The 25,749-nt window shown below is 41.2% G+C and overlaps 1 protein-coding gene across 2 annotated transcripts in view; it reads right to left on the minus strand.

The window, feature by feature from the left end:
* Window positions 1-25,749, minus strand: part of PDE1C (phosphodiesterase 1C) — a 281,179-nt gene that overhangs the window by 55,163 nt on the left and 200,267 nt on the right. Inside the window, exons 4-10 of one of the 2 annotated variants that reach the window (XM_042817161.1) lie at window positions 16,599-16,712; window positions 15,593-15,775; window positions 14,341-14,407; window positions 10,219-10,335; window positions 8,829-8,969; window positions 2,933-3,033; window positions 1,110-1,238 (exon numbers count right to left, since the gene is read on the minus strand). In XM_042817161.1, coding sequence (XP_042673095.1) covers window positions 1,110-1,238; window positions 2,933-3,033; window positions 8,829-8,969; window positions 10,219-10,335; window positions 14,341-14,407; window positions 15,593-15,775; window positions 16,599-16,712 — 852 coding nt within the window. Of the gene's footprint in view, window positions 1-1,109; window positions 1,239-2,932; window positions 3,034-8,828; window positions 8,970-10,218; window positions 10,336-14,340; window positions 14,408-15,592; window positions 15,776-16,598; window positions 16,713-25,749 lie in introns of those variants that run through there. The other variant, XM_042817160.1, reaches the window with a different exon arrangement.

Raw genomic sequence — 25,749 nt, forward strand, 5'->3', positions numbered from 1 at the left:
AATGCAAAGGCAAGCAGCAATTTGCTGCCAATACTGTACAAGGCATTACCAATCGTAGCTAAAATAAATAAACAAATAGATAAATAGATTTTTAACATCTCAATGCAGTTCATATTTCTTGTCCATGCTAAGATTATATGGGCAGGCAGGATTTCTCAAGCTGCTGCTCCACAACACTCACACTGATTGAAACCAGCTGTTTAAGTTCTTAAATTGTCTTCCACTGTTCAGCTACAGGATTATATCACTGTCCACAAGTCAAACAAACAGGAAATGCAGGTGAAAGACATTACGAAGCACAGTCATTGGCCAGCATACCAGAAGCCAATCCCTAGACCAAAGCTAATTTCCTGTAAGATGAACTGACAGCTCATTACTGTAGCAAATTTAGGTGCATGGGGGAAGCACCGTGCTGCATATAAGATCCTACAAGTCCCTCCTATGAGAAAGACTGTGGACCAGGATTTCTTTCTGTCTGACAGACAGGGCTACTTTTAAGGTACTACTTCTTGGAGTTCAAAATCCCCTACAGAAAAAAAAAAAGCCCTCATTAGTTTGAATTGTCTGCTATTAGAAAACAAGTTGTGGACTGATTTTGGCACATAAATCCTATGTTGCAGAGCTTAATTTAAATTATAGCTTCTTATATCACTTTGGCTTATATGGTACACTGATTCATGGTCCTTGGACTTGATTCTTATTTGCATTCCATTCCATATGTAATTTCCAGGCAAGGAGCATCAAAACAGATGAAGGGTATCTTGATGATTTTGCATGAACAAACAGCAACAGCAACCTACCTCTTCACTCATTTAGAAACAGATGTCTACAAAAGGTGTTTCTGTGAGATGCTGAAATTACATGGGAGTCAAACTGTATATTATTATCCATTTCAACAAATTCCTAGTCTGACTACTATCTGAGGTGAGAACCAAGTATAGAAATATGCAAGTCAACACTTTATAGAGCTTTTTTTTCTTTTGTTTCTCTCTTAGCAGCAGAAATGCTAATGCACAATACACACTGATGCATACTGCTACTCAAACAAAGCAATAACAGTCTGTGGTGGCAGTGCAATATTCTGAAGCAGCTACCATGTTCATGCTTACCTCCAGTCATCTTTTGAGAGATTAGATAAAATATTCATCTCTTCATCATCTTGTAAAAGACGATATGCTGCACTAACATGGTGATTTTCAAGCACAGATCGGTCATTATACAGAATGGCTGAGTCTGACCTAGGATTAGAAAGGAAACAAAGGAAGGTTATGTTTCTTCCTTATCTCAAGTATCTCATATTCAAAAGCTTTTCTTTGCTCAGCTACAGAGGTTAGTTCCTATAGCACAGATATAAGTGTTTTGGGAGTGCTTGTGATACTTTATTCGTTGTTGTTACTCATTAAAAGAAAACTAAAGATGAAAATTCACCACAAAATCTATTTCATCTGCTCAGACTCACCTAGTCTTATGTTACATTAGAAAAGGATACTAAAAGCTTTCTAACTGAGAGATATAATGTAAATTTAGGGCTGAATCACAAGGCTCCTTTCCAGTTCTTGTGTATATTGCTCTGAAATTGAAGTCTGAGTGTAGCCAAATATGAAATTATGAGATGTGTTCTCATACTGTTCCCAGAATAGTAAATAGGCCATAAGCAAGACATAACTGAGCTGCTTTCAGTTATCTGTGCACCTAGCTATGCTGTACAGAAGGGCAAATCCCAGTGGGATAGTATAAGACCAAAGGTACTACACATCTAATTTTAGGCTCCATGTTAAAGATCTGAAATTGCTGGATAGCTTAGCTGTTCTGAAGACTTGAAGTTTATGGCAAGAGAGATTGAGTACGATTCATTGTAGTCCTCTCTCAGTCCTGCTTCCCAGTGAGCAGTGTAAATTTTTAGCATTTTAGATCCTCTGTTGTTCAATGTCACAAACCATACATTACAACTGAGCTTTTCTATTGCTATTTTCTACTTTGGAAATATAGCAGATCCCTAATTCTTGCATATAAGAAGCTGTGAGAAGTGGAGTCTGCCTTATCCTACAACACAGACAGAAATTTCCTCCAGTGCTCCAAAACCTTCTTGAGCATATGTGTGATCTATCCTAGCGTCCTTGATATATCTGCAACACATAGCATGATTCAGCTGCCACAATCCAGATGTGCAATTTAGGGTAAGTTGCAGTGCATCTTAGAAATGTCCAAGTATGCTATGTCAGTCAAGGACACTTAGTTTGTCAGTGCTACCAGCAGACTTACACTGTCAAAATAACACACAGATTAGATGCCTCATTATCACTGCAGCTAGACATTTCACAATACTGGCACGCTTTCTAATTTTGCCATCTTCTTCATACCTCTCTTCCATCAATCTCAAAAGCCCTACAGAAGACTCTGAGATCAACAATAATGCCAGTCCAGTATAGTCTGTGATCAGCTGATTGTAAATTCTCCAGGAATTTACAAAGATTTAAGATGTGAGTGCAAGGACTTACTTCCAAACAGGCAGTGCAAACATATCCCCACCTTTCAGCAGTATGTTTTTCCAGTAAGAACACTATATATCGTGCTGGTGTGTACTGACAAATGCAGATACTGCTGAGCTTTTGAATTATAATACCTCCTTCAAAACGGTCTCTTTGACCAAATAGATCAAGCTGCATAACAATTAGTCTTCAGCAATTTCACACAGAGATATTTTGGGACCTCCCCTTTTTCATGATTATTAATATGACACAATGGTCAGAAATCTATAATACAGGCATACAGTTGAAAATGGTTGAGTAAGAGAAAATTAAATGCAGTGTAGGGAAGTGAACTTTCCTCCTGCATCACTTGGGGGCAAAAGCTTCTACGTTTTTCTATGTGGCTGTGCTGTTATTTTCTAAAAGCTTCCCCAACCACGCATCATGATTTACGATGGCCTCACCGTGTTTGGATGTGAAAATTGTTGGTGGTTCCTGTGTGTTCATAATCATGGATAGCAGCTGCAAAGATCATGGCGAAGATCTCCAGCTCTGTCAACCAATGCTGAAAAGAAATTAGAGAGCAATCAGATCATTTTTCCAGGCATTCAGGCTCTTGTCTTTTAAGGCAAGTTATCCCCCACTTACAGTCAGTGCTGCACATCCTTGCCTTCCCCCCTCAGCCTGCCAGCTGTTTTAAAGCAAATTTATCTGGCTGATACACCTAAGCTGAATCGGTGTTTTTCCCGACATTTCATCTAAATAAACTGAACTTCAGCAAAACAGCTTCAAGAACAAACAAAAACACTTAAATCACAATGAGGGGAAACAGTTACCGTTCTTAAAGAACAACGTGTGAGGAAGAAAGAGAGGAAAATCCCAGGAAGAAAGAAGGAAAATCTCAAGAATACCCCTTTTTTTTTTTTTTCCAATAAGAACTTACTAATACATGCACATTTGTGCACATACCACCAAGGTATGTATTTTCAGCTTGCTTCAACTTTGCAACAGAGCCTCAAATACAGAAAAATATCACTAATTTCCACTAATCAGAGGAGTTTCTGTCAATCCCTGAACTATAAGGAGCACAGGAAACAGTCTCACAAGATGTGTATCTTGTTATTCATCATTGATAGAAATAGCTGATAAAGTCCTGAGATTGTTTCCCTTTTTTTTTGTCCCTAATTGCCTGGTCAAAGTCATATTTTCAACATTGTTACTTTTGATTTCTAAATTAATCAGATTCTTTTAATAATGCCCCTCTGCATCAACCAATGATTTCATGCCTTTTTTTCCCACAGGTAGCAAGGTAAGGGGTGCTGTTGAGATCAAGCACATCAGAGACGAAGCCTCTTGATACTGTAGATGCTGTAAATATTTGTACAAAATGCTCCAATAATTTGAATAAAGCCTTTACCATAGTGGTTGCTAAATGTTTTTGTAACAGCACACTGTAAGCCTGTAAACATGTAAGAACTACCTTTCAACTCAAACCCCATTAAAGGTAGTATGGTTTTGTAAATTTCTTCTAGATGTGTGCTGTAGCTCACGGGTTACCCCTGGTCTGCTAAATACAAGCAGAAGAAGAACTGAGAACTGTAGGACTCTGCACACAGCTACCTGTCCAGCTCTTCTCCTGAATTTCACAGTCATCGATGCACAATCACAGCACCCACAAAGCATTTTTGTAGCATTTGTTGTCATAATCCCTGGAACAGTCAGTTTGCTGGAGACAGTCCCAAACATTTGTGTCCGTGCAGATGGAGAATGAAGCTAGACTCGACATTACACATACAGCTCAAAGGTATTTATATATATATATATATAATTATTTTTATTATTATTATTATTTTTTAAGTGGGAGAGTAAAGAGCTCAAGACACAAGCAGACACAGCAATTAAATGACTTTCTGCTTATTACACAATTGGTTGAGGACAGGAACAAAGAGCACTGATGCTGAGACATATTCATGATGCTTTATGTTCAGGAGTGACTTTTGACTAAGGAATGCTACACAGCTGACAAAACATGATTCTGGCTTTCAAGCAACAATCTTTTGATAATAACAGTGAGGAAAAAAGAACTAGCAGAGCAAATTCACTGTGTCTCACGTGGAAGTGTGCATGAAGAAAAGGAAAAGGTCAGTCACTGAATTCCCTCACAGAGAAAAAATGGCACCCATTGACACTCATCAGCACTTCCTGAACAATTACAGGGACGGAACAGGGGATGTGAGCACAGTGAGGCAATGGGTGATACGCATTTCAGCAGCGGCAACAGTAGGTCACCTCTGCTGGAGCACATTTTGCTGAGTGAAGCATGCAGGCTCTTCTTCTCTGCTGGTAAAAATTCTTAGTTAATAATGGTGGGGACTGTTTTGAAAAACAGTGCTTTGTAGCTGAGAATTTGCTCAACTAAACAGTGTTACTGCGCTCTTTGTAGCTGTTACGATTTCCATTAAAATAAGTAGGAGGCATTACTTTTGGATGGACCTACATAATACTAAAGATGTGTATGACCTCTGATAGAGGTCCCTGCACCTCCCAGACACTTCTAAACAAGCATCACAGCTTGTTGACTTTGAAAAGTGGGTGGGCATAGGTAATTTACTAGACATTGGTAAGCATGTGAGAGAAGATCTTAAAATAACTGAAGACAGGTATTCAGTGGTTTTTTTTTTGCTTCTGCTTCTCTGTCAGACTGGAGACTGGGATACACAAGGCTGTTAATTTGCTCTGACTCAAGTCAGCACTCAAAAATTTGAGAAGTTGTTTCTCCCTTAAGTTGACAGAATCATAGAATGGCTTGAGTTGGAAGGGACCTCAAGGATCATCAAGCTCCAACGCCCCTGTCACAGGCAGAGCAGCCAACACTCCATATCTAATACTAGACCAGGCTGCCCAGGGCCCTACCCAACACGGCCTTGATCACCTCCAGGGAGAGTTCATCCACTAGCTCTCTGGGCAGCCTGTTCCAGCACCTCACCACACTCTTGGTAAAGGACTTCCCCCTGACATTCAACCTAAATCTTCCCTCCTTCAATTTAAAACCATTTCCCCATGTCCTGCCATTATCTACCCTTGTAAAAAGTTTACTTTCCTCCTGTTTGTAGGCTCCCTTTAGGTACTGGAAGGCTGCAATGAGATCACACTGCAGCCTTCTCTTCTCCAGGCTGAACTAGCCCAATGCCTACATTATGGTGAATTGCATATAGCAGCCTTGGCTAATTAGAACCCAGAAACTGTCTGCAAGACGTGTTTCCACTGAGATGTTACTGGACTTTATTTAATGACATTAATAATGTGCAAGAACCACTTAATGCTTGACATGAAACACCTTCAGAATGAATTGTCTTTAATCTGGGCTGACCCCTTTATTTCAGAGAAGTGTTGTCCATACAGCAGAGGAAAAGCTAATAAAGTGAAAGAGTTTACCTTCTTTAACTTCAAGAAAATATATTCTCTAGTCTCCAAACAGAAATAAGTTAAGAGGCTATGCCTTTTTCAAAAGTCTTCCCACTGCTTTGGAATCACACAGGCACAGCACAGGATGTACAGGCTTTATGAATATTATTACTGATATATTGGGAAGACACAATTCTCACTAGTGGTGTTCTTGGTGGGATTATAAAGTCAGAGATCTCCCTGCTATTTCCAATTTATCTTCTTGTCCTTTATACTCTAGTTGACAAGCTCAGTCTTATATTCAGGAAGGAGTTCCATGGAGAATCAAAGTTCTATTCACTTGAATAGTAATTCAAACACAAAAGAAGAATTCATTGGAAGAAAAATAACATAAGCCTTTTTTTAAAATGTAGCATAAGTCTGCTTAAAAGAAAAGAAGAAACAGTGCAAAATAGTGAAAAGGAAAAGAAGATTAAACTTCAATCATCGATCAGGAACATCAAGCTGATACAGAAGACACACCCTGGAGTTCGTTACCTCCAGAGACTCAAACTTGCAACAGGGCAAGTATTCAGAGGTGTGACTGCAGCAGAACATTGTCCAGCAAAGCAATGCCTAGCAAAATAGGCCAAGGAAATGCCCAATAGAAAATTCACCTACTGACTACTACAAGACAAACCTATCCCATATTTTGGATCTGGTCATGTGACATTTAAAAAAAAAACAAAAAAACCACTGATGAAATGAATAAGAAAAAAGAGTGCTGAGATCTGCCTCAGCCATACTGGTTATTATGACATGAAAATTATAGCAGTCATCAGCACCTTCACCACACCTGAACCATCTCTGCCACTTAAAAGCCAGTAAGAATATGCTACAAAGAACTGAAAACTAATCCTCTAAAGATAAGGTGTGCGCAGGGGCATTAAAAAAAAAAAAAGGAGAGAGCAAAATAACTGAGAGTTGACAGCTTTCTTAGGCAAGCCCAGGAAGGGTATGAACAAGGAGCTGGAACCCTAAGAACACCAGATGAAATGAAGGGCAGTCCCAGAGCCCAGGAAGTATCTATTCTCACTGGCAAGTGGAAAAACAGGCAGTGGGAAGCCAGCCCCAGGACACGTGCCCTTAGAACCAGCGTTCCTCCTCCTTCCTCAAAATTACTGGGAGTGTGTAACAAGGCAAAGCCTGACTTTTCTAACAGGGCAACAGCGGTGGAAAGACAAGACGACACCGTTGTCAGAAACACCAACAAAAACAGTTTAATTTTCCTTAGTTCAACAAGAAGCTGCACAGTTTCTTGGCATGCCAGTTGTAATTTAGTCATCGCACGTGACAGAAACACCTCCCTTTCCTCTTCACACGATGTTGGCCTGTGAACACTTTCATGCTGCTTGAGGTACAGTAAGGATCACCTGATGGGGATAAGCATCTATGGAACTGGGCCTCTGCCCCTCAGCCCCTTCTCAAGATCACTACTCCAGAGAAGCAGAGATCCAGAGATGAAATCTGTCCTAATTTCTTATCTGGAGGCTCAATTGATCTCCAGCTATTCTTCATGACTGCCATGTGTGGCCTGATTCCACTCTCAGCCGCACATTCAGTAGCTGGAGGGAGAAAACACTTAGGATAGCAATCCCAAATCAGCCCTCTCATCCTCAGAGTGAAAAAGCCACCAGTAGGCCTCAAGGATCTCACAGACCCTCCAATGGACCCATCACTCCATTCCAGCACAGCCACTCAGAGGACACCAGGCCATCTCTTCCCCACTGCTCTCCCTTGGGGATCAGGGCACATAAACATTACCTCCTCCACGCTGCAGGGGCAGAGGTGAAGGACAGCAAAGGAGAACTCACATCACCCTGCAAATTCAGCAGTTCTTTATTGACTGCATGTCCCTAGGCTGAGTGTGGGGTGCAAGCATCCTTTGTCTCCTCCTCGCTACGGCTGGGCAACAGGCTGCCTCCACTTGCAGGAGCCCAGCTGCTGCCAGGAAGAGGACCCTCTACCTCCCACTCATCAGTACAAATGGATTGGAGGCACGGGATGAAGAAAGGGAGTCTCCACGGGGCCTCTGGCCCAAGTGCCACTAATTCTCTCGGGCAAGCACAATGCAACAGATGAGCCCTTCCCAGGACACAGTCCTTCAGTTCTCCAGGTCCTTCCTTCTCCTTCAAAATTGGGGCAACTCTCAGGCCATAGGCCCCAACTCCAAAAACTCTTGTTTTTGGGTTGCCATGGAACTCTGCTGATGTCACTGCCTCGTGTTCCGAGCCCTCCAACTGCCACACCAACAGCAAGAGGCAGAGAAGCACCTCATAAAGATGGATCCTCCTCCCCAGAAAAAGAGGAAACTCATGGGGAGGAGATGGAAAGTTGAGCCAATGGAGGTGGATCCATCTCCAGAGGCAGAGGAGCCCATGGAGGTGGATCCACCTCCAGAGGAAGAGGAGCCAATGGAGGTGGATTCACCTCCAGAGGAGCAGCAGCCGATGGAGGTGGATCCACCTCCACGTGGACTCAAGAGACAGCGCCGAGGACCGGACAGCAAGAGAAAAAGGTGAGCAATAGCTTGAAAAGGGGTGCCAGACTGGGTTAAGCAATACATTACTTCATTTTGTATTCTGAAGAAAGCTTAGGCAATTTATTTCTTCACAGAAAGGGAAATGAAATCCCAACAAACTGACTTGCTAGACTCAGCCAGCAGATTGATGGCAGAGGGGAGAATTCAGCTTGCCTTTTTCACTCATCCTCTCTCCCATCAATTACAACAGTTACCCATATCCTCACCCAAATTCTTCCAAGGAATCCCAAATGCCTACTTGCATTAGCACAGCCCCTGCAAATTACATTGTTTCTACAGCACAAATGGCTCTGCTGTGGATAATGATCATCTCCTTACCAAACAAAAACTACTGCATTTCATTATGTACTAAGGATGCCAACTCCTGTACGTACCACTACACCTGTCTTGAAAAGGAGGTAATGGACTGTTTGTGTCACATCGGCAGCATGCATTAGGTTGTGATAAGGATTTTTGTGTTTGCTGTATCCAACCTCCAGAGCTTCCACAAAGGACACCAGGGCAGAAATGGGGATCTAAGAAAAGAAGCACACAATTACAAATCAAAGAATCACCTGTAATAGCTAGCAGTTGGAGGAGAGGCTCCAAAGAGCAGTCTGTACTGATTGCACTTCCCAAATAAATACCATCTGTAAACACCTTCAACAAGTACTCCAGAGAGAGAGTGAATCAAGCTCACTTCCTCAAAATGGCTTTCCCATCCCTCATTACATGATGGATGAAGCACACATGCACTTAAACATACGCAACTCAGTCCACTGTGAAACGCTGCCTGCAAAACACAAGCAGTGCCACAAGTAACAGAGCGTAGCTGGTGTGCTGTTCCTGGAGAAATATTTCTGTTCAGGACACACACGTCTGTCTCATCCTCTCACAACAATCAGGTATACATCACTACTTTACTACTCATATTCTAGAGGTTTGTAAGGATATGCATCATATAGCAAGTCTGAGATACTCCATGATGAGGAGTACTGTTTATCATACTTTTGGTTTTTTACTGCCTAAGCCAGACTTCCCATACAATGAGTTTACCATGCTTTTCTGGCTCCCAGAGTACAACTGTATGCTGTACCCTAAACCTCTCTCGTTCTGTCATGAGAGTTGCACAGCTGTTTCCCTCTGGAGTATGGGACAATGCAGTTCTAATCTGTTCTCATCTTCAACCATTTCTCAGCAGGCGTGACAAGTCCACGAAGTAGCCCAGGAATCGAAGGAAGTAGGAGTCCTGCCACAGTAAGTGTCAGCAGAGAAAGGGAACATGGAATCTTTGGGTGGGGAGAATGGGAAACATCTCAGGGCAATGCTGCAGTGACCCAAATGTCACTCTGTTCATAGTTACAAAGGAACTGTTCAAAGGAGAAGATATGGAGTACCTTTTACTCCCCCTTAAATAGCATTTCATTTCTGAAACCTGTAGCAAACCAAGTTGTCATTTTTGGCTTGCATGCTTTCAGATGCATAAGAATACTGGGAGAATTACAGTACCATTGCCTCTGCATGTCATGAATAAGACTGTGTGGAACTCCACCTGCTTCATGCTGTCCTATCGCAATTAAATGTTCTACCTGAAGGACGTTTGGTCCTGGTTGCTGCAGAAAGATTCTCTTCCCCGTTTAGGGGGAATGACAGTGACTGCCAAGTCTTCACATACACTTTCAAATACTGCTAAAATCATTGCACTCTGAATAGAACAAAGCAGAATAAGAATGAGATATGAGAAAATGCAAGATGGAAGAAGAGACCCATCTTGTAACTACTGACCTTGAAACGACTGATCAGATCATAGCGCGTGAGAAGTTCATAGAAAATGAACTTCAGTGCATGATCTCCACTGGCATCGTTTAGTGCAAATACATCAAAGGACCACTTGTCTACATTCTGCAAGAATGAATAGAAAAGAATGTTAATCTGATCATCCATTTCACCATCACATTTCAATGTCTATCACTTTATATCTACATATGGATGATGAGAGGGTACAGATTTCACTGAAAACATTCTCCCCTTCACTTCACCAGTACAGAGGCTAATTTACTCATCAGTACAGTACGACTCACAGTGAAGAAGTTTCTATTCAAAACTTCAGTTACTTGCCTATTCAAGTCACAGGGATTCACCAATTGAACCAGCAAAGGCTACGTGCAAAAAACACCTTAGCTTGCCTTCATCAAGGAAATATGGTTATGGGCACTTGCATACTGGCCTGTGCTCATATTTTCATCACCTGCTGCACAGTGAACCAGTGAAAAAAATATCTCAACCTACCTTGCTTGACCCAAAGAGATCCCAGTTCCTTCTGACTACTGCAGCTTTAATTGCCCAAAGACAGCATGATTCTCTTTTCAATAGTAGGCGTGTTTTTAATTTTCTTTTCTTTCTTCTTGAAGACAAGTGAGTTAACTGGGGTTTCTCATAGTAATGCTACATTACATGCTAACAGTGGTATGAAAAATGATCCTTATAACATACAAGTAAATATCTAACTGCAGTTGAGAAGGTTACAGTTGGCTGTAAATCCTCTACTAACGCTGCAGGGGGCTCAGTCAAGAGACGGAAGAAGACGAGTTCAATTCCCAACTCATAAAGCTACATTATAACGTATCAAATCTCTTGCAGAAGGTTGCAACTCCCATGGATGGCAGCATGAGCTGACAGCGCTCACTCTCTCTAATGCACCTCCAGCTCCAAGAGGATGCTCCAGAAACACCCGGAAACCTTCTCTCCTACTCCTACGCCCTTCTTGGACTGTTTTCATTTTGCCTCAGTTAAGAAGCAGTAGCATTTCATGATTGCATATCCATAAGAGTCATATAATTAGATGTATAATATACAGTAATAGAATTTAGTTTTATAATTTAAATACATTATAGACTTTACATTTAAATTGGTATTTATTATAGAATTAATTAAAAAATAGTAGTTCCTTCTAGTTCCTATGAAGTTGAAAATAATGTCTCACTATATTCAATAAGAAATCACTCTTTCTTATAGAAATAGTCTGTTGTGTAGAAATAAAGGTTGCTGTTTCTTTACATGTCTTTTCATTGCAGTAATGTTGTGCTCTTGCGGCAGATAACATGAACTGAATTCCAAAATGGCAAAATATTCTTCTTCTGCACTGCACAGTGGCAATAGCCAAGCAGACACTAAGTTTGACTGCTGAGTCATTTCCATTGCACCAAGGGAAATATTCTTGACAATCAGGACAGTAGCATTTCACTCTAAATACCAAGGGAAAAATGTCCCCTTAAGGAAACAAGACAGTGTCACCCTTTGCTCAGAGGCCTGCAGCACCAGCAACACTTGGAAAATCAGAGCATTTTTTCATCCTATAAAAGCTGAGCACAGATGTGATGTCCATGTTGGAGAGAAATCGGAAGGGAAGCAGAACTTTACAGGCACCTCGTGGGGGAGGACAAGAACTGTTGTCAGTGAAGAGAGCAGGAGAAGCAAGGGATGGGGAAAGTTCCTGGGCTACACATTTCCAGCTCCCTGGCCCTGCAGCCTCCGATGAAATGTCACAAAGTGCTCTCATGCTATCTATAGGCACTGCGATGCAGCTACAGTCATAAGGCCATCTTCTATTCATTTTGGTCTTCAATTTGACCTTTGCTCCACTTCCTGGCCGAACCAAGAGTTGGCCCAACTGCAGTTCTTCCTCAATGTTCCGTATATTTGCCTTTCCATCTGCTAACCTTAGAGCCTTGACTGGTTTTATCAGCCAGCTGATTTAGGGACAGCTCATTTGCTGTTCAACATGACATCACTGATGGTGCAGCACCAGAAAGATGCAGTGCTACTGGAGCGGGTCCAGACGAGGGCCACCAAGATGATCAGAGGGCTGCAGCACCTCTCCTATGAGGAAAGGCTGAGGGAACTGGGCTTGTTCAGCTTGGAGAAGAGAAGGCTCTAACGAGACCTCATGGTGACCTTCAGTGCTTGAAGGGAGCGTAGAAACAGGAGGGAGAACGGCTGTTTGCAAGGGTGGATGGTGATAAGACAAGGGGAATGGTTGTAAACTGAGACAGGGGAGGTTCAGGTTGGATATGAGGAGCAAGTTTTTCACCCAGAGGCTGGTGAGGCACTGGCACAGGTTGCCCAAGGAGGCTGTGGATGCCCCATCCCTGCAGGCATTCAAGGCCAGGCTGGATGTGGCTCTGGGCAGCCTGGGCTGCTGGTTCGCAACCCTGCACACAGCAGGGGGTTGGAACTAAATGATCCTTGGGGTCCTTTTCAACCATTTCATCATTCTAGGAGTCTACAATTCCTGGCCTGACAATTCTTTGCAGCCAAACTCAAGTACATGTTGATACTGCACACCCTGCCTGCCTGCAGACACTACATCACGTTGTCAGCAACTACATTTGCTGCATATTAGCTAACCAACAAAACAGTTCCATGACAGCATGGGCATCAGAAAAGGCTGAAAAAAAGAAATCCTTCCTGAGCAGAAGAAGATCTCTGCACTTTGTCTTGTTAATGTTAAGTTCTGCCTCTAGCACCACTGATCAGCAGATCACATATTACTTGGTAAAAGAATACGACAAAGTCTCTTTCCAAAGACCACTTCTTCTCAACAACTCTTTCCTATTTAAGCCACAGCCATTACCTACCACAAGAACATCCAGACACAGACTTGTTCTCAAAACAGCTTTGGAAAAAACAAAAAAAGACATCCTGGAATGGCCAAGATGGGATTATCTCACCTGGAGCAAAATTAGTCAGTGCCTTTGCTGATATTCAGGGGTCCTACTGCCTCTAGCCCGCTCCATACTGCTTATGACCTTTACTATCTTACAAATACAGAAAGGGAAGAAGGATGCCCTGAGGCTTATGCCTGCTCAGCACAGCTGATAAGTATTGCATTGCTCTGTCACTGCTGAGGATGTACCATAACAGGCATGTTCTCCCACAGTCTGGCCACAGGGTGTTGTTCTAAGAGAAGAAAGACACGAGATCCCATCTGCAGGATTACACGTGTAAATCTGGGGTTGGAAAAAGGGGGGAATGAATGCTTCCATTCTGTAAATGAAGGTCATGTTGGATCATTCTTGTGGCACTCAGTGGACTTTGTGCAAATCCTCCCTATCTTCTGATAAATAAACTGTACTGTCCAAAACTGAGAAGGATTCAGTACCCTGAGTATCTTTCCTGTGTAGACTACAGCAGGACTGCTTCCCAATCTTTACATGTGTAATGCCCCTGTATACATTAGTTCTGATGATGCATTTTTTCCACCACTGCATGCCATGCTTGAACCACAAGTCAACTGTCTCCTGCACAAATACGACACCTCAGCAAAGCTGCTGCGCAGATAACTGGTGGCAAACCTGTGTTTGTGGTACTGACACAGGTATCCTGCCTAAATTGAGAACCTTGCCATTTCCCCGTGAATGAAATCTGTTTCTTTCAGCCTACTTGTGATCTCTCACTTTTCAACTAAAATCTCAAAACTCTCAGAATATTACTCCACAGCTGATTGTCACCTTCAACAGTGATACAAAATCCCTGCTCGCACACTCACTGATGCATTTCCTGCTCCATTTCTCTGCACCCACATTTTCATTCTTCCCTCTGCTAACTCATGATTGATTTCAGCATGTTACTAACTCGCCACCTTCGCAGCTGAACGCTACAACAGAGCTGGAAACTTCAAGGATATGACCGTTTTCAAGTTCTGAACTCTATTCTTTCTTTTACTCAAAGAATATTCCCACAGGCCAGGAAATTATCAACAGACCTGAGCCTGACTAAACAGGCTTAGAAAGAAGAAAAGGCAAAGTTCCAACATTCCCTTCCCCGCAGAAAACATCACAGTGGTACCCGGATGCTTTGGACAAGCATCCCAGCCTTCTCCCACCATCACCTTCTCTTTGGCATTACCTTTAGCACTCCAATTACAGCTGGTGGGTAGCTCAAACCAACCATATTGGACGTCCGTCTGTACATTCTACCAAGAAAAAATAGATAAGGCAACATATAAATAAAGTTAAACAATATAACAACAACAAAATTATGCTGTTACAGGAGATCCTGCATAGACCAACAAACTTTAACTACAATTTTTCTTTCTTTTTCCTGGCTTGTGCACATGCTCTCTATACCACTTTCATGGTAGAGTCTCGCTCAAGGCCATAGATTTCCCAGTATCTCACACCTTGGTCCCCAGGCTGGAGATTAGGAAGAATCTGTTAATACCAAATCTTCATCAGAGGGAAAGGCTGCACTCAAGTAAACAAGATGTTCCTCGTTTTCCACTGCAGCAAACCACACCTCCCTTTCAGTTTCTGTAGTTCTTGCTTGTCCTGCACTCAAGCCCATTTTCAGTGTACTCCAGAAATCATCTGCTGTCTGCAAAGCATCAACTGCAGTCCAGTACCACTACTACTTTTCTGTCTTTTTTTTTTTAAATAATATCAGTTCAAAACCTTTTAGGTGTTCTTTGTTTGTGTATGAAAAAGAAGAAGGACATAATCAACATCAGTAACCATACTAAAGAATGCACTGAACTACATACTGGAATTTATATTTGTTTATAGGCCATATTGTTTTTAATAAGCTATGTGAATTCACAAATACTGACTGTTAAAACACTTTCCACAGCTCACTCTTTTTTGCACTTCAGAAACACAGGAGTTAAAAGAGATGATGGAAAGCTTTCTTCTCCCATCTGACATGATCATGTGTGAAGTCCTTCACTTCCCTTTCACATCCTGCTCTCAAACAGAGAAAAAAAATTGTCATGCCCCTCTGGAGAACTCTCCCACTACCTAAATCATAGAATTTCTTACCCCCTCCTGCCTTCTTCATTAAAAAAAAAATAGACAACAGAAGTCAAAAGGCACAGGAGGGCCTGAAGCGAACTGGCTAAACTTTAAAAACTTTGAGTGTTGACCTAGGACTACTCAGAGGTGTGTATTCTCTGTCAAAATTACTTCACCTGTGCTATTACATCTGCATTATGCTGAAAAAATAGATCCACACGTGCTGCTTCAGGTTGCACTGTACTAGAAGCTGTTTGCCAACCAGATCTTTGTAGAAACATCTTCAGAGTCATATTTAAGTCTCAATACTGCAGGTGCAATTGGCAGTGCATGAGCAGCTACTAGAACCAAGTCATTTCATGTTCCTTTACCTTTCCACAAATATCCCAGCTTGTACTGCATGGACAATACTCCTGAAGCGGGGTTTCTCCTCTGTCCTTTTGAGCATCATCCCCATTTGCCGTGTGAAGGTGGAAGCCAACCAGTCCCGGACCTCTGAGGGCACGGAGTCAGATTGGATATCACTGAGCTCATCTTCTGTGTCCAGTAAACGCCTACAAGAGGAAGGAAAGCAAAGGGTAAAAAAATTGCATAAGAGACCACTGCAACATCATTAACCAAAAAGAAATGCACATCTATTCTAATAAAAGCCTAATGAAACCTCTTTCTGCAAGGCTACAACAGATTGTTCATCCTCTCAAGTAGTTAAGTGCTGGATTGTGAAATTCACTACCAGGCTGACAAACAAGAAGCATCAGCCTTCTGAAGCACAACTACATCATCATCCTCACATCTCGTCTTCAGCTCATTACTATTTCTGACCTCTCAGCCAGCCAGAGATCACTGACAATCACATCTGACTTCCCAGTGAGTATCACACAGTCCTATCCTCTCCCATTCTGACCACACATGGTGACTCAGCACTGGGGTAACAGCACATAAAGAAAGGAAACTCTCCTGCAAAATCTTATCTGCCAATTTTTACCAAAAACTTGAGTAAAAAAACCTCTGAATTTCAAAGATTTGGTAAAAGTGAATTGATTGAACTCTATTCAAAAGAAGTAGAGGGGTATGAATTTTGAGCTTTCCACAGAAACTTTCACAAAAACTAGAAAACAATTATTATGAAAATCTTTCTCCAAGAGAATGTATGTTAAATTTGTGATTTTTTTTCATCTCCCCCTTGCCACACAAAACTCCAAGAAGTTTTCAGACCAAGAACTGAAGATCTGCTTTTCAAGAAATACAATGTTCTAACAATTAAAATCATATTTTCTGTGAATCATGACTACAACTTTCCCAAGAGATGCGTGCATTACAATTCTGTGCAATTGGTGCTCCCTAGAAGACAAACATGGATGCCTGTAATTCACTCACCTCGTTTCATCAATGTATACTGACTCAAGGACCGTCGCAGCATATTCCAAGTTCTTCTTTAGGTCTACAACCGAAGCTTCCCCTCTTTCTAGCTGCTTTACCAAAGATCTCAACCTGGAAGAGGAAAACAAAAATTGGTTAGAACAAAGAGAAACAGGTATGAGAGTGGGAATCAGTTAAAAGCTGGATCCAGCACGACGCCCAGCGCACATGATTAACGTATGTAAGCTGTGGGATGTCCACAGAACTCTTAAAAATATCAGTCACTATGACATTGAACAAACACCACGTTATGTTTGGGCTCAGGTAGGTCAGTGAGATGTGATAGCTCTCAATCACACTGAAATATGTTAAAACAGAAATCACTTGGAATTCAACACCGGAGTTAAAAGAGCTGATTTCATCCCAGACAGAAGGAATCAAGTAACCTGGTGAGCACTATCTGTTGATAAATTCAGGCACTGATGAAGGCTGTTTTACAGGCAAAGGTGCATTTGTGTGTGTTAAGAAATACTACTCCAGAAATACCATGCAAAGGTAAGTAAATACTATAAACTTCGTTATACTACAAGGTCACTTTAGACTGGCCCATCTGTCAAAGATTCCACAGAAGGTCTCCTATTAGGTTTTCACTAGGGGGAAAACAGACTTTCTAACAACATAAGTCTGCACAGATGTCCTCTTAAAATGTTTGTTTTGATTTTTTTCCTGTGACAAAGATAATTACCACATTTGCACTTTTTTTTCTTTTGTATTTTCCCCTCCTTCATTTTCTACTTTCTGTTCCAAGTTAGGGAAAAAAAAAAAAAAAAGAAAGAAAAAAGAGAAGAAAATAAAGAAGAGTGAAATCCCAATTAAAGAAAAAAGAAAGGTGCAAGCTCAGAATTAAAAACTTATCATTCTCTTAAAAGATCATGGGATAAAAACTTGACATACTAAAATGCTTTTGTCAGTGCCTTCATCTTTGTTAAACAGCAGTTAAATAAATTCAGCTGTGCAGCAGAAATGACAAGTTGTTTGTCCTGCTCACAATGCAGGAACGTATTGTAGCCATGTCGTCTAAAATCTAGCATACTAGTCTTCCACAGCCTTTTCTGTAGACCCAGGAGAAGGATAACCTTTTCCTCAAAATAATTCACAGCTCATGCCCTACATTAACTCCCTGCTCTCACTTAATTTAGCACGTCTGGAGCCCAAATTGCTAGACAATTATTAATGAAATTCTTCACACAATGTGTATTTCCTTGCTATTACACTGCTGTCATGGTATCAGTGCTCTCAAAGTCAGTTTCCACTGGGCTGAGCTGAGAAGCACCCAGCCTGCCCACATGCACTGCACCAACAGCAACTTACACCTAGATTTTCTCCTGCTCCCCATCCCCTAAACACTGAGGCTTCCAAGAAAAAAAAAAAAATCATTAAAAAAGCCACTGATTATTTGTCTGTGTTAGTCACATAAACACCACTCCTACTGGCAGCGCTCTCTTTGACACAGAGCTACAGAATTAAACACATGAAGAATCTTGTACAGGAGGGGTCCACCTGCTTCGGGCAGATCAGCTCATCTTCTTGTTTGTTGTCAAGAAAGCAAGAGTACTGTTCAATAATTCATTCTTGATGATAGAATGGGGAGAGAACAAAAGTAAGCAGTGGTTCAGAAGCTTTCTCCTTCCTGCATCCCATGTGTGGGGAATCCAGGGACGTGATCTCTTAACTTGTTATCAGAAACACTGCTTGTACATGAGCCAAAGGGGTTAATGTGCAGGAGAAACATTATCTTGGGCTCCTCCTGACCTTCATTTCATTTTGACTGAACTACCAGGCAGCTCTGTGCCACAAGTAATTCAAAATTCATGCTCAATAGCAGCACAGTGAGTAACTGTTGCTTCACGGCACCAACATCCATCACCAAAAAAGATTATGCAGAGTACTGTGTGCATCAATCATCTGGCAAAACTGAAGCACAGTCATTACAATAAAATCTTGTCAAATGATCAGCTGCTCTCAGGTGGAAAAAAAAAATTATGGTGTCTTTGCTTTGCCATCCATTATCTCTAACTCTTTTTGATTCATTCAGTCACAGCACCTGCTGCCCCATTACACTTCTACCAAATAAAGGACCAGAGACAGATTATCTTTAATGCATCCCACGTATCTTAGTTTGGTTGAAATAGTCCTAAATCCAATCACAAAGTTAAGGCCAGGCTGTTCCAATGAAGGGGATCCAGGCAAATTTATTAGCTGGAAAATGCCATCTCATGGTGGCTGAAGTAATTTTGGAATTCAACCAAATTCGGGAAAACATTTTAACTTACATTAAAACATTACAACAAACTTTCTACACGTTTAATTTTTAGGAAATTATACTAAGGTGGAGCAGAGGGCAAGATTCTGACTTCATCTCTTTACTCCATAGACTAGTCATGGCGGAAAGGGAGTTGGGTTCAGTCACATGTACCACTGACAAGAAAATGAGAAGTCTGTCAGTTTCCCAAAAGAAACATGACAACACAATTATCACATTGAATGGAAGGAAACAAGTTCATTATTTTTGATGCTTTTATTGAAACTGACTGAAGAAGAGGAAGCTCAGAGTGACCCCATTGCTTTTTACAACTCCCTAAAAGGGGGCTGTAGTGAGGCAGGGCCAGCCTCTCCTCCCAGGTAACTGGTGATGGGACAGGAGGTGACGGCCTTAAGTGACCAAGGGAGATCCAGTTGGATTTTAAGAAACATTCCTACTCAGGAAGAGTGGTCAAGCATTGGAATAGGCTGCCCAGGGAAGAGGTGGAGTCACTGATCCCTGGAGGTGTTCAGAACATGTGCAGATGTGGCACTGATGGACACGGTTAGTGCGCATGGTGGGGATGCATTGGCAGTTGGACTAATGTGATCTCAGTGGTCGTTTTCTGACCTCAATAATTCTATAATTTTGACCTATTTCATAAGAACCAAAGCATGTTTTGCTCTATTCTGTTTTTAAAAGTTCATCTTAGAATGACCAGAACCTATATTTTCATTCTTTTCCTTTCAGTATCAGAACTAAAATTTCTACTGGGCCCAGTCCCATTGGAGTCCAGACAATTATTGTGAAAAAAGGAGACAACAGGTGTTAACCATCTCCAACATTAAACTTTTTTAAGACTACTGCACTCATCACATGTGTTTCTCAGACTATGGTCACCAGCAGAGCACCTACAGAGAACCACTGGTCATATGATATTAGCTTTAAATCCAGTTCTTTAATTATAATGATACTGCTAATGCCTTTCTAAATGAGATTAGCAAAGGCAGCTATTTCCTCTACTCCAAAAATTGTCTGTAATATCCAGACCACAAATTCCCCCTGAACGCGTGCCAAATACTATGGAAAAAGTTTGAGAGCTCTTGTTCTCTGTACAGTTATTTCCCATTTTATTCTTTGGAATAATGTCACTGCCCAAAGGAGAAGCCTAGCCTTGTACAACGCTAAGCATTTTCAACTTCCTCTGAGCCCACAGACAGCTCAGGCAGGCGTAAGCTTTAGAAAAAGAGGCTAGGCCATTTCCAGAAGACAGCTTTCCCTTGGAAAGACAGCGTGGAAATATCTGCTTGCAATCACCATTAAAACCTCAGCAAATAAGCCCACTGAACTCAAAGCAAGCAGGATGGCTCTTCAATGATGGTGAGAGGTTAGCCAAAGACTATGCCATTCCACAGTGCTGTTGGCACACGTTTCCCTAAAACATTCACTAGCATGTTTATGACTCAGGTCGGCAGAAAATAAATGAAATTAATGAACTCGACTTCGTCCATGAAAGTTACACAGCTCAAAGACCCCATACAACTCTAAATACAAACTGAATAACGGGAAAATAATTAATAATAATGGAGCTGTTTTCAGAGCGTTCTTGAAACCTAAAATTTCTGAGTAACATCTCCAAGCATTCTCCTCTGTTTCATTCAGAACAGTACCTGTGTACAAATAATTACCCTTAGCTAGAGGGCTTGCTTTTATTGTGTTTTTGTTGTTTTTTTAAAAAAAGCATTATATATAATTCCAGAGCATATTAACACCAGCACAGCCTGGATACCAGTCAGCTCCCATTAACATGCAAAGTGTATGGATTGTCTGAATACTTGCAGCAGGTTTCCTTCAACTAGTGTAAGTCTGCAAAGCTGCGTGGCTCATCCTCACTTCTATTTTCAAAGCTTTAAGAATGTGATTCTCTGCACATTTTCAACAAAATGTGCTACTGGCTTCCTTCTGCACGAGCCTGAGAAAAAATATGTCCTTCTTCCTTTCTTTCAAAAAGCACCAATAGTGAAAACTTCTCCAGAATATGAAATCATTCCTCAGCTACAGTTCCACATAAATAACACAGCTTGTTGTTCACAACAGTTCTGAGCTCTGTACTGACTTCTTCTGGATGGTGAACTGTAGTTGCTCAAGTGAAATGGAAGCCTCGAAAATAAAACACCCTGCATCGGTTTAAAAGAATCCCTTTAGGCTGACAGCACTGAAAGCAGAAAGGAGATCCCAAAAAGGGGATCCTAACTGCTAGGAAAGCTGTAAAGTATTCCAGAAAGGAGAATATCCCTTTTCAACTCTTTTGTAGTTAGAAAGTTCCAGGTTTTACTGATATAGCCAGAACACGTGGAACAAGAATGCTTTGGAGACGACATCTTACTGAAGTTGACAAAAACTAGTACATGTAGTAACACAACGCCAGGTTGTTAAGCTCTTGTGGAATGGTGGTTTCATATTCCAGGAGCTTTGGAATAAATCTTTCCAACTTCCATCAGAAATTGTCACAAAGGAAAATGCTCACAAAGCTTCTGTAAGCATGTAATAAATAATTGCAGTGTCATTCTGGTAGTGCACTCAGTGAGAGAACAGTTTGTGGGTTCCCAGTAAACAGAAGGGACCCTTCTAACACATTCTGCAAGAAATTGGGTCTGATCTCTACACCTCTTTTCTTGAGCAGTAGCTTTCTGCCACACACTCATCTCCTTCACTTGCAAATGCCACCAGGTTTCGATGGAAGTGGGCATGCTTGAAAAAGGTCTTGCATTTGCATATGGGATAAGAATGCAAGTTGCTACATCTACATAAGAACTCATTACTAACCATGTTATGATTAATGTTAGATGTGCATATTTTTTCTCCAAAATATCGTCAGCATTAACTTTAGAATGGGTCACTCCTTACTGCCCTGTTCATCACAGAGGTTCACCAGCTAAAACCATAACATGTGATTGATTGAGGCCATTTGCAAGTTCCTACAGATGGAAAGAATGCTATCAAAATTAGACACTCATGTGAAGCTCCTTCAGCTTCAGCAAATCCTTGTGGCTCTGACTCCAGAAGTCTGAATAAGAGACACCTTCTGTGTTTATGCAGCTTTTCTTAGTCAAACTACTCTTGAAAAACAAAGAGAATGATTTCAAGAACACCTCATTTGTGACAACATTCTTTTGATACCCAGCTCAAATTCCTCTTAAAAAATAATTTAAAAACTTAAAATAACCAAGAAGCTTCAGAAATTAACAAGATAGTAATCAGAATTATTACCAAGTAGACCCATTTGCATAAATTGCCAGCTTCAGCTTACGTACAGAAAAAGCCCAAGGGCTGCTACGAGCTGCAAAGACAAAGGCTGCTGAATTGAGAGACAAAACAAATGTATGGTACACGTTTCTTTCCCTTTTCTGGCAAACTACCATAAGCAACAGTTGCAAATTCATGAATAAGATTGAGAAACAGATGTTCACCATACAGTGAACCATGTTTCTATTCAAACACTAGTGCATAGAAATAGGTGCACATCTTCTACCACACTCCAAAGGACGAACTCAAGAAATCTGATATTCGAGGGGTGCGCCACAGTTAGAGATCCTGTGCAGACCAACTAAGCAGGGATTACATAGAAAATCTGTCAGATGCTGTGGGACTGTATCCAATTAAGTGTAAAGAAACTATAGACTTAATGTACATGACATTTAATGTTGCACAAAAGGAAAAGCAGACTGCATGTGGAACATCTCATAATGCATCAGCCGCCGTCAGCTGGGTTGCCAAAAGCCTCCATGATGTGCATTGAAGACCTTCTGGTGCTCCATTCAGGTAGCAGGTTGGGGAAACAGATACAGAATACTGAGGAAGTCATTGAGAATCTCACCATGCTTTTTCACAATAGCACTCATGATTCATTCCATAGTCTGCCACATCTCAGTCTAAGGTTCTGCATATATAGCAGGTATGAACTGCTGAGGAACAGATCCAGACCAGAATGACAGCTTCAGCAGCAACCCTTAAAACACAACAGAAAATACACCAGCTGGCAACCCCCAGCCCAATGGATTTGTATTAGACTGGATAGTTTTCTTTTCTTATTGCCTTTGTGCAAAAAATTCAAGTGACAACTTCCAGAGGAGAAAAAATATGATTGCAAAGAAGAGCCACTAGAATACACAGCACATCTATACTTGCCAAGTCACTGTATGGCCTTCCTCTTGTGACCTGAAATATCCTTCTTTTTTGAATTTTTAAATACAGTAAGTAAAGTTGTTGCACTCAGAAGCATGACAAGGCAACCGTGAAACTGCAGGATCTCTGCATCTGTTGAAACAGAAATCCAAAGACAGCAAAGGAGGCCTCTCAGAACCAAGCCCTTCCAAGTCAATGGGGCTGTTTTTACAAAAATGACATCAGTTATGAAATCTCAGACACAAATCTAGGGAATGATGGCAACAAATTCTCCATTTGCATTTTTAAAAACAAGTATCTGAGAGGAGCCGTATAAATTCCTGCTTTTACTGATATAAATACTGATAATTCCACATTATCAGTTCAATGTTGGTGCATCTAATGATGCATTCCCCTTAGTTTTACAGAGACTGAATCTTTTTCTTTGAAACCACAGTTACCACATTTCTCAATCCCTGAACAAGGCCATTCTTCCCAATGATGCCAGCAGATTGCTTTGTGCAAATCTGAATGTCGGAGGTTCACACAAACTCTCTATTTAATGATCTTTGCAGAAATCAGGGAGAGTTCAATAGATTAGTACCAAAATGTTTTATTGTCATCTTAATTGTCCCCCATCTGTTATCATCAAAATATCTACAGGTGAAAGTCTGCAAGTTGTTCACACTTTCCAGTTCCTAAAACCAACTATGTTCCAGAGCAGCTTTTAGAAACACGCAGTCAAGCAAGTGCAGAGCAGAGTGCATACAAAGTGTGAAGTTCAGGCAGGAGGACGCCCTGCCTTCAGAGGTGCCCTAAACAAAGGAAGAAGTTGTTCCCAGGCTGCTTCCTTTCAGATAACTCCCAGTAATCAGCACATCCTGAGACCCAGGTAAAGACTACATCTCACTTATACTCCACTAGCTATAGCTAGAGACAGGCACAGATCAATGGTACACTCCTACACGACCTCAAAGCTCTTACTTGGAACTGGCTTTGGAAAACTTATCACAGCAGCACAGAATTGTGTAAGCTGGAAAGGACCTTCAGAAATCATCTAGTCCAACTCCCCTGCAATGAACAAGGACATACTGTAGATCAAGACACTCAGGACACACAGAGCCCCACACAGCCTGACCCCAAATGCCTGCATATACAAGGCATCCAACACTTCTCAGGGCAACATGTCCCTGTGCTTCACTGCCCTCATCATAAAAGAACTTCTTTCTTATATCCCATCTAAATCTCTCTTCTTTTATTGGAAAGCATTTCCCCTTGTTCTATCACAACAGACATCACTGAAGAGTCTGTCCCCTTCTTTCCTACAGTCCCATTTTAGATACTGAAAGACTGCTATCAGATCTCCCCAGAGCTTTTTATTCTCCAGGCTGAACAGCCCCATCTCTCTCAGCTTGTTCTCACAGGGGAGACGTTCCACCCTTGGATCATTTCTGTGCCCTCCTCTGGACACACACCAACAGGTCCATGTCTCTCCTGTACTGAGGGCTCCACACTGGACGCAGTACTCCAGGTGAGGACTCACCAGCACAGAGGGGCAGGATCACCTCTCTTAACCTTCTGGCCATGCTTCTTTTACTTCTTTTATTTCTGTTTACTCTAGTGAACTCTAAGGTTTATCTAGATCCCTAAGACAGCTTTATGCACTGATCCCACCAAACATGTCAGCCAAAAATTTGGTGCTATATTTAAATTTGCTTAAAAACTTCCACCATTTCCTTTCCACTTAAATGCTTACATCTCTCTGGGTACATTTAATATCCAGCCACTGAGACTTCTGGACACATTAAACATGTGGATCCTCATATTTCTGCCTCAGATTTCTATTCCAGAAAAAATATTTCTTGGGATTATTACAATGCTAACTGATTAATATCTACACAGCTGAATCACTGGTCTAAAATGAGAAAAATGAGCTAAATCACTGCTAAAATATTACTTATCAGCATATTTAAGATCTGTTACACGCTTTTTGTAGCCTTACAAATTCACTCTGAGAGTTCAGGAGTTCACCATACTTCTCATGTAATACTTTGTATATGCATTTGTTAGCTTAGGTATTTAATACAATTTTTCTCCAGACATAACTTACTTCCCTCTTTCCAGGAATGTATTAACAAATCTTGTTAGAAGAAAGCCAGCGCTTCTTTTTTCTTGCCTCAAATTTTGCATATCATTCCCTCTCGGTGGTTGCAATGCAACCATTTTATATTTCTAAATGCATTCACTTTTCCTACAATTAATTGCCTTTATTTTGGAGGGATCCATTCCCGAAGTCAACATCAAACACATTTTGCTAAAGGCTGGAAAACCAAGGCCGTCTGAAACTTTTAGCTGCACGTGTTAAACATGTTGAACTAGATACCTGCCATGTAGGGATTCTGTAACCTGGGCACTAACAGGAGAATCAAAGTCTTCAGAGAGAAATGGCAAGAAGAGGCAATTATAACAAGAAAGCTGGAAGTTGACAAACCACCAATTAAAAATTAGCTCTGAAAAGAGTTGCATTTTTTTCAGAACAGTTGTCCACATAGTGGTCTTCACTGATACATCACTATTTGCACTTTGCACTGCAGACTGCCTCCCTGCCTTCCATCATTATCAGCCAGACTAACAGATCCAGAGATAGTGTAGTTTACTACTAGTGATCCAACCTTTTAAGTTTACTAATAAGTGCATGATCTG

Source organism: Centrocercus urophasianus, unplaced genomic scaffold, assembly GCF_019232065.1.
Source record: "Centrocercus urophasianus isolate 14NV4802_14NV808 unplaced genomic scaffold, USGS_Curo_1.0 seq_16, whole genome shotgun sequence".
NCBI lineage: Eukaryota > Metazoa > Chordata > Aves > Galliformes > Phasianidae > Centrocercus > Centrocercus urophasianus.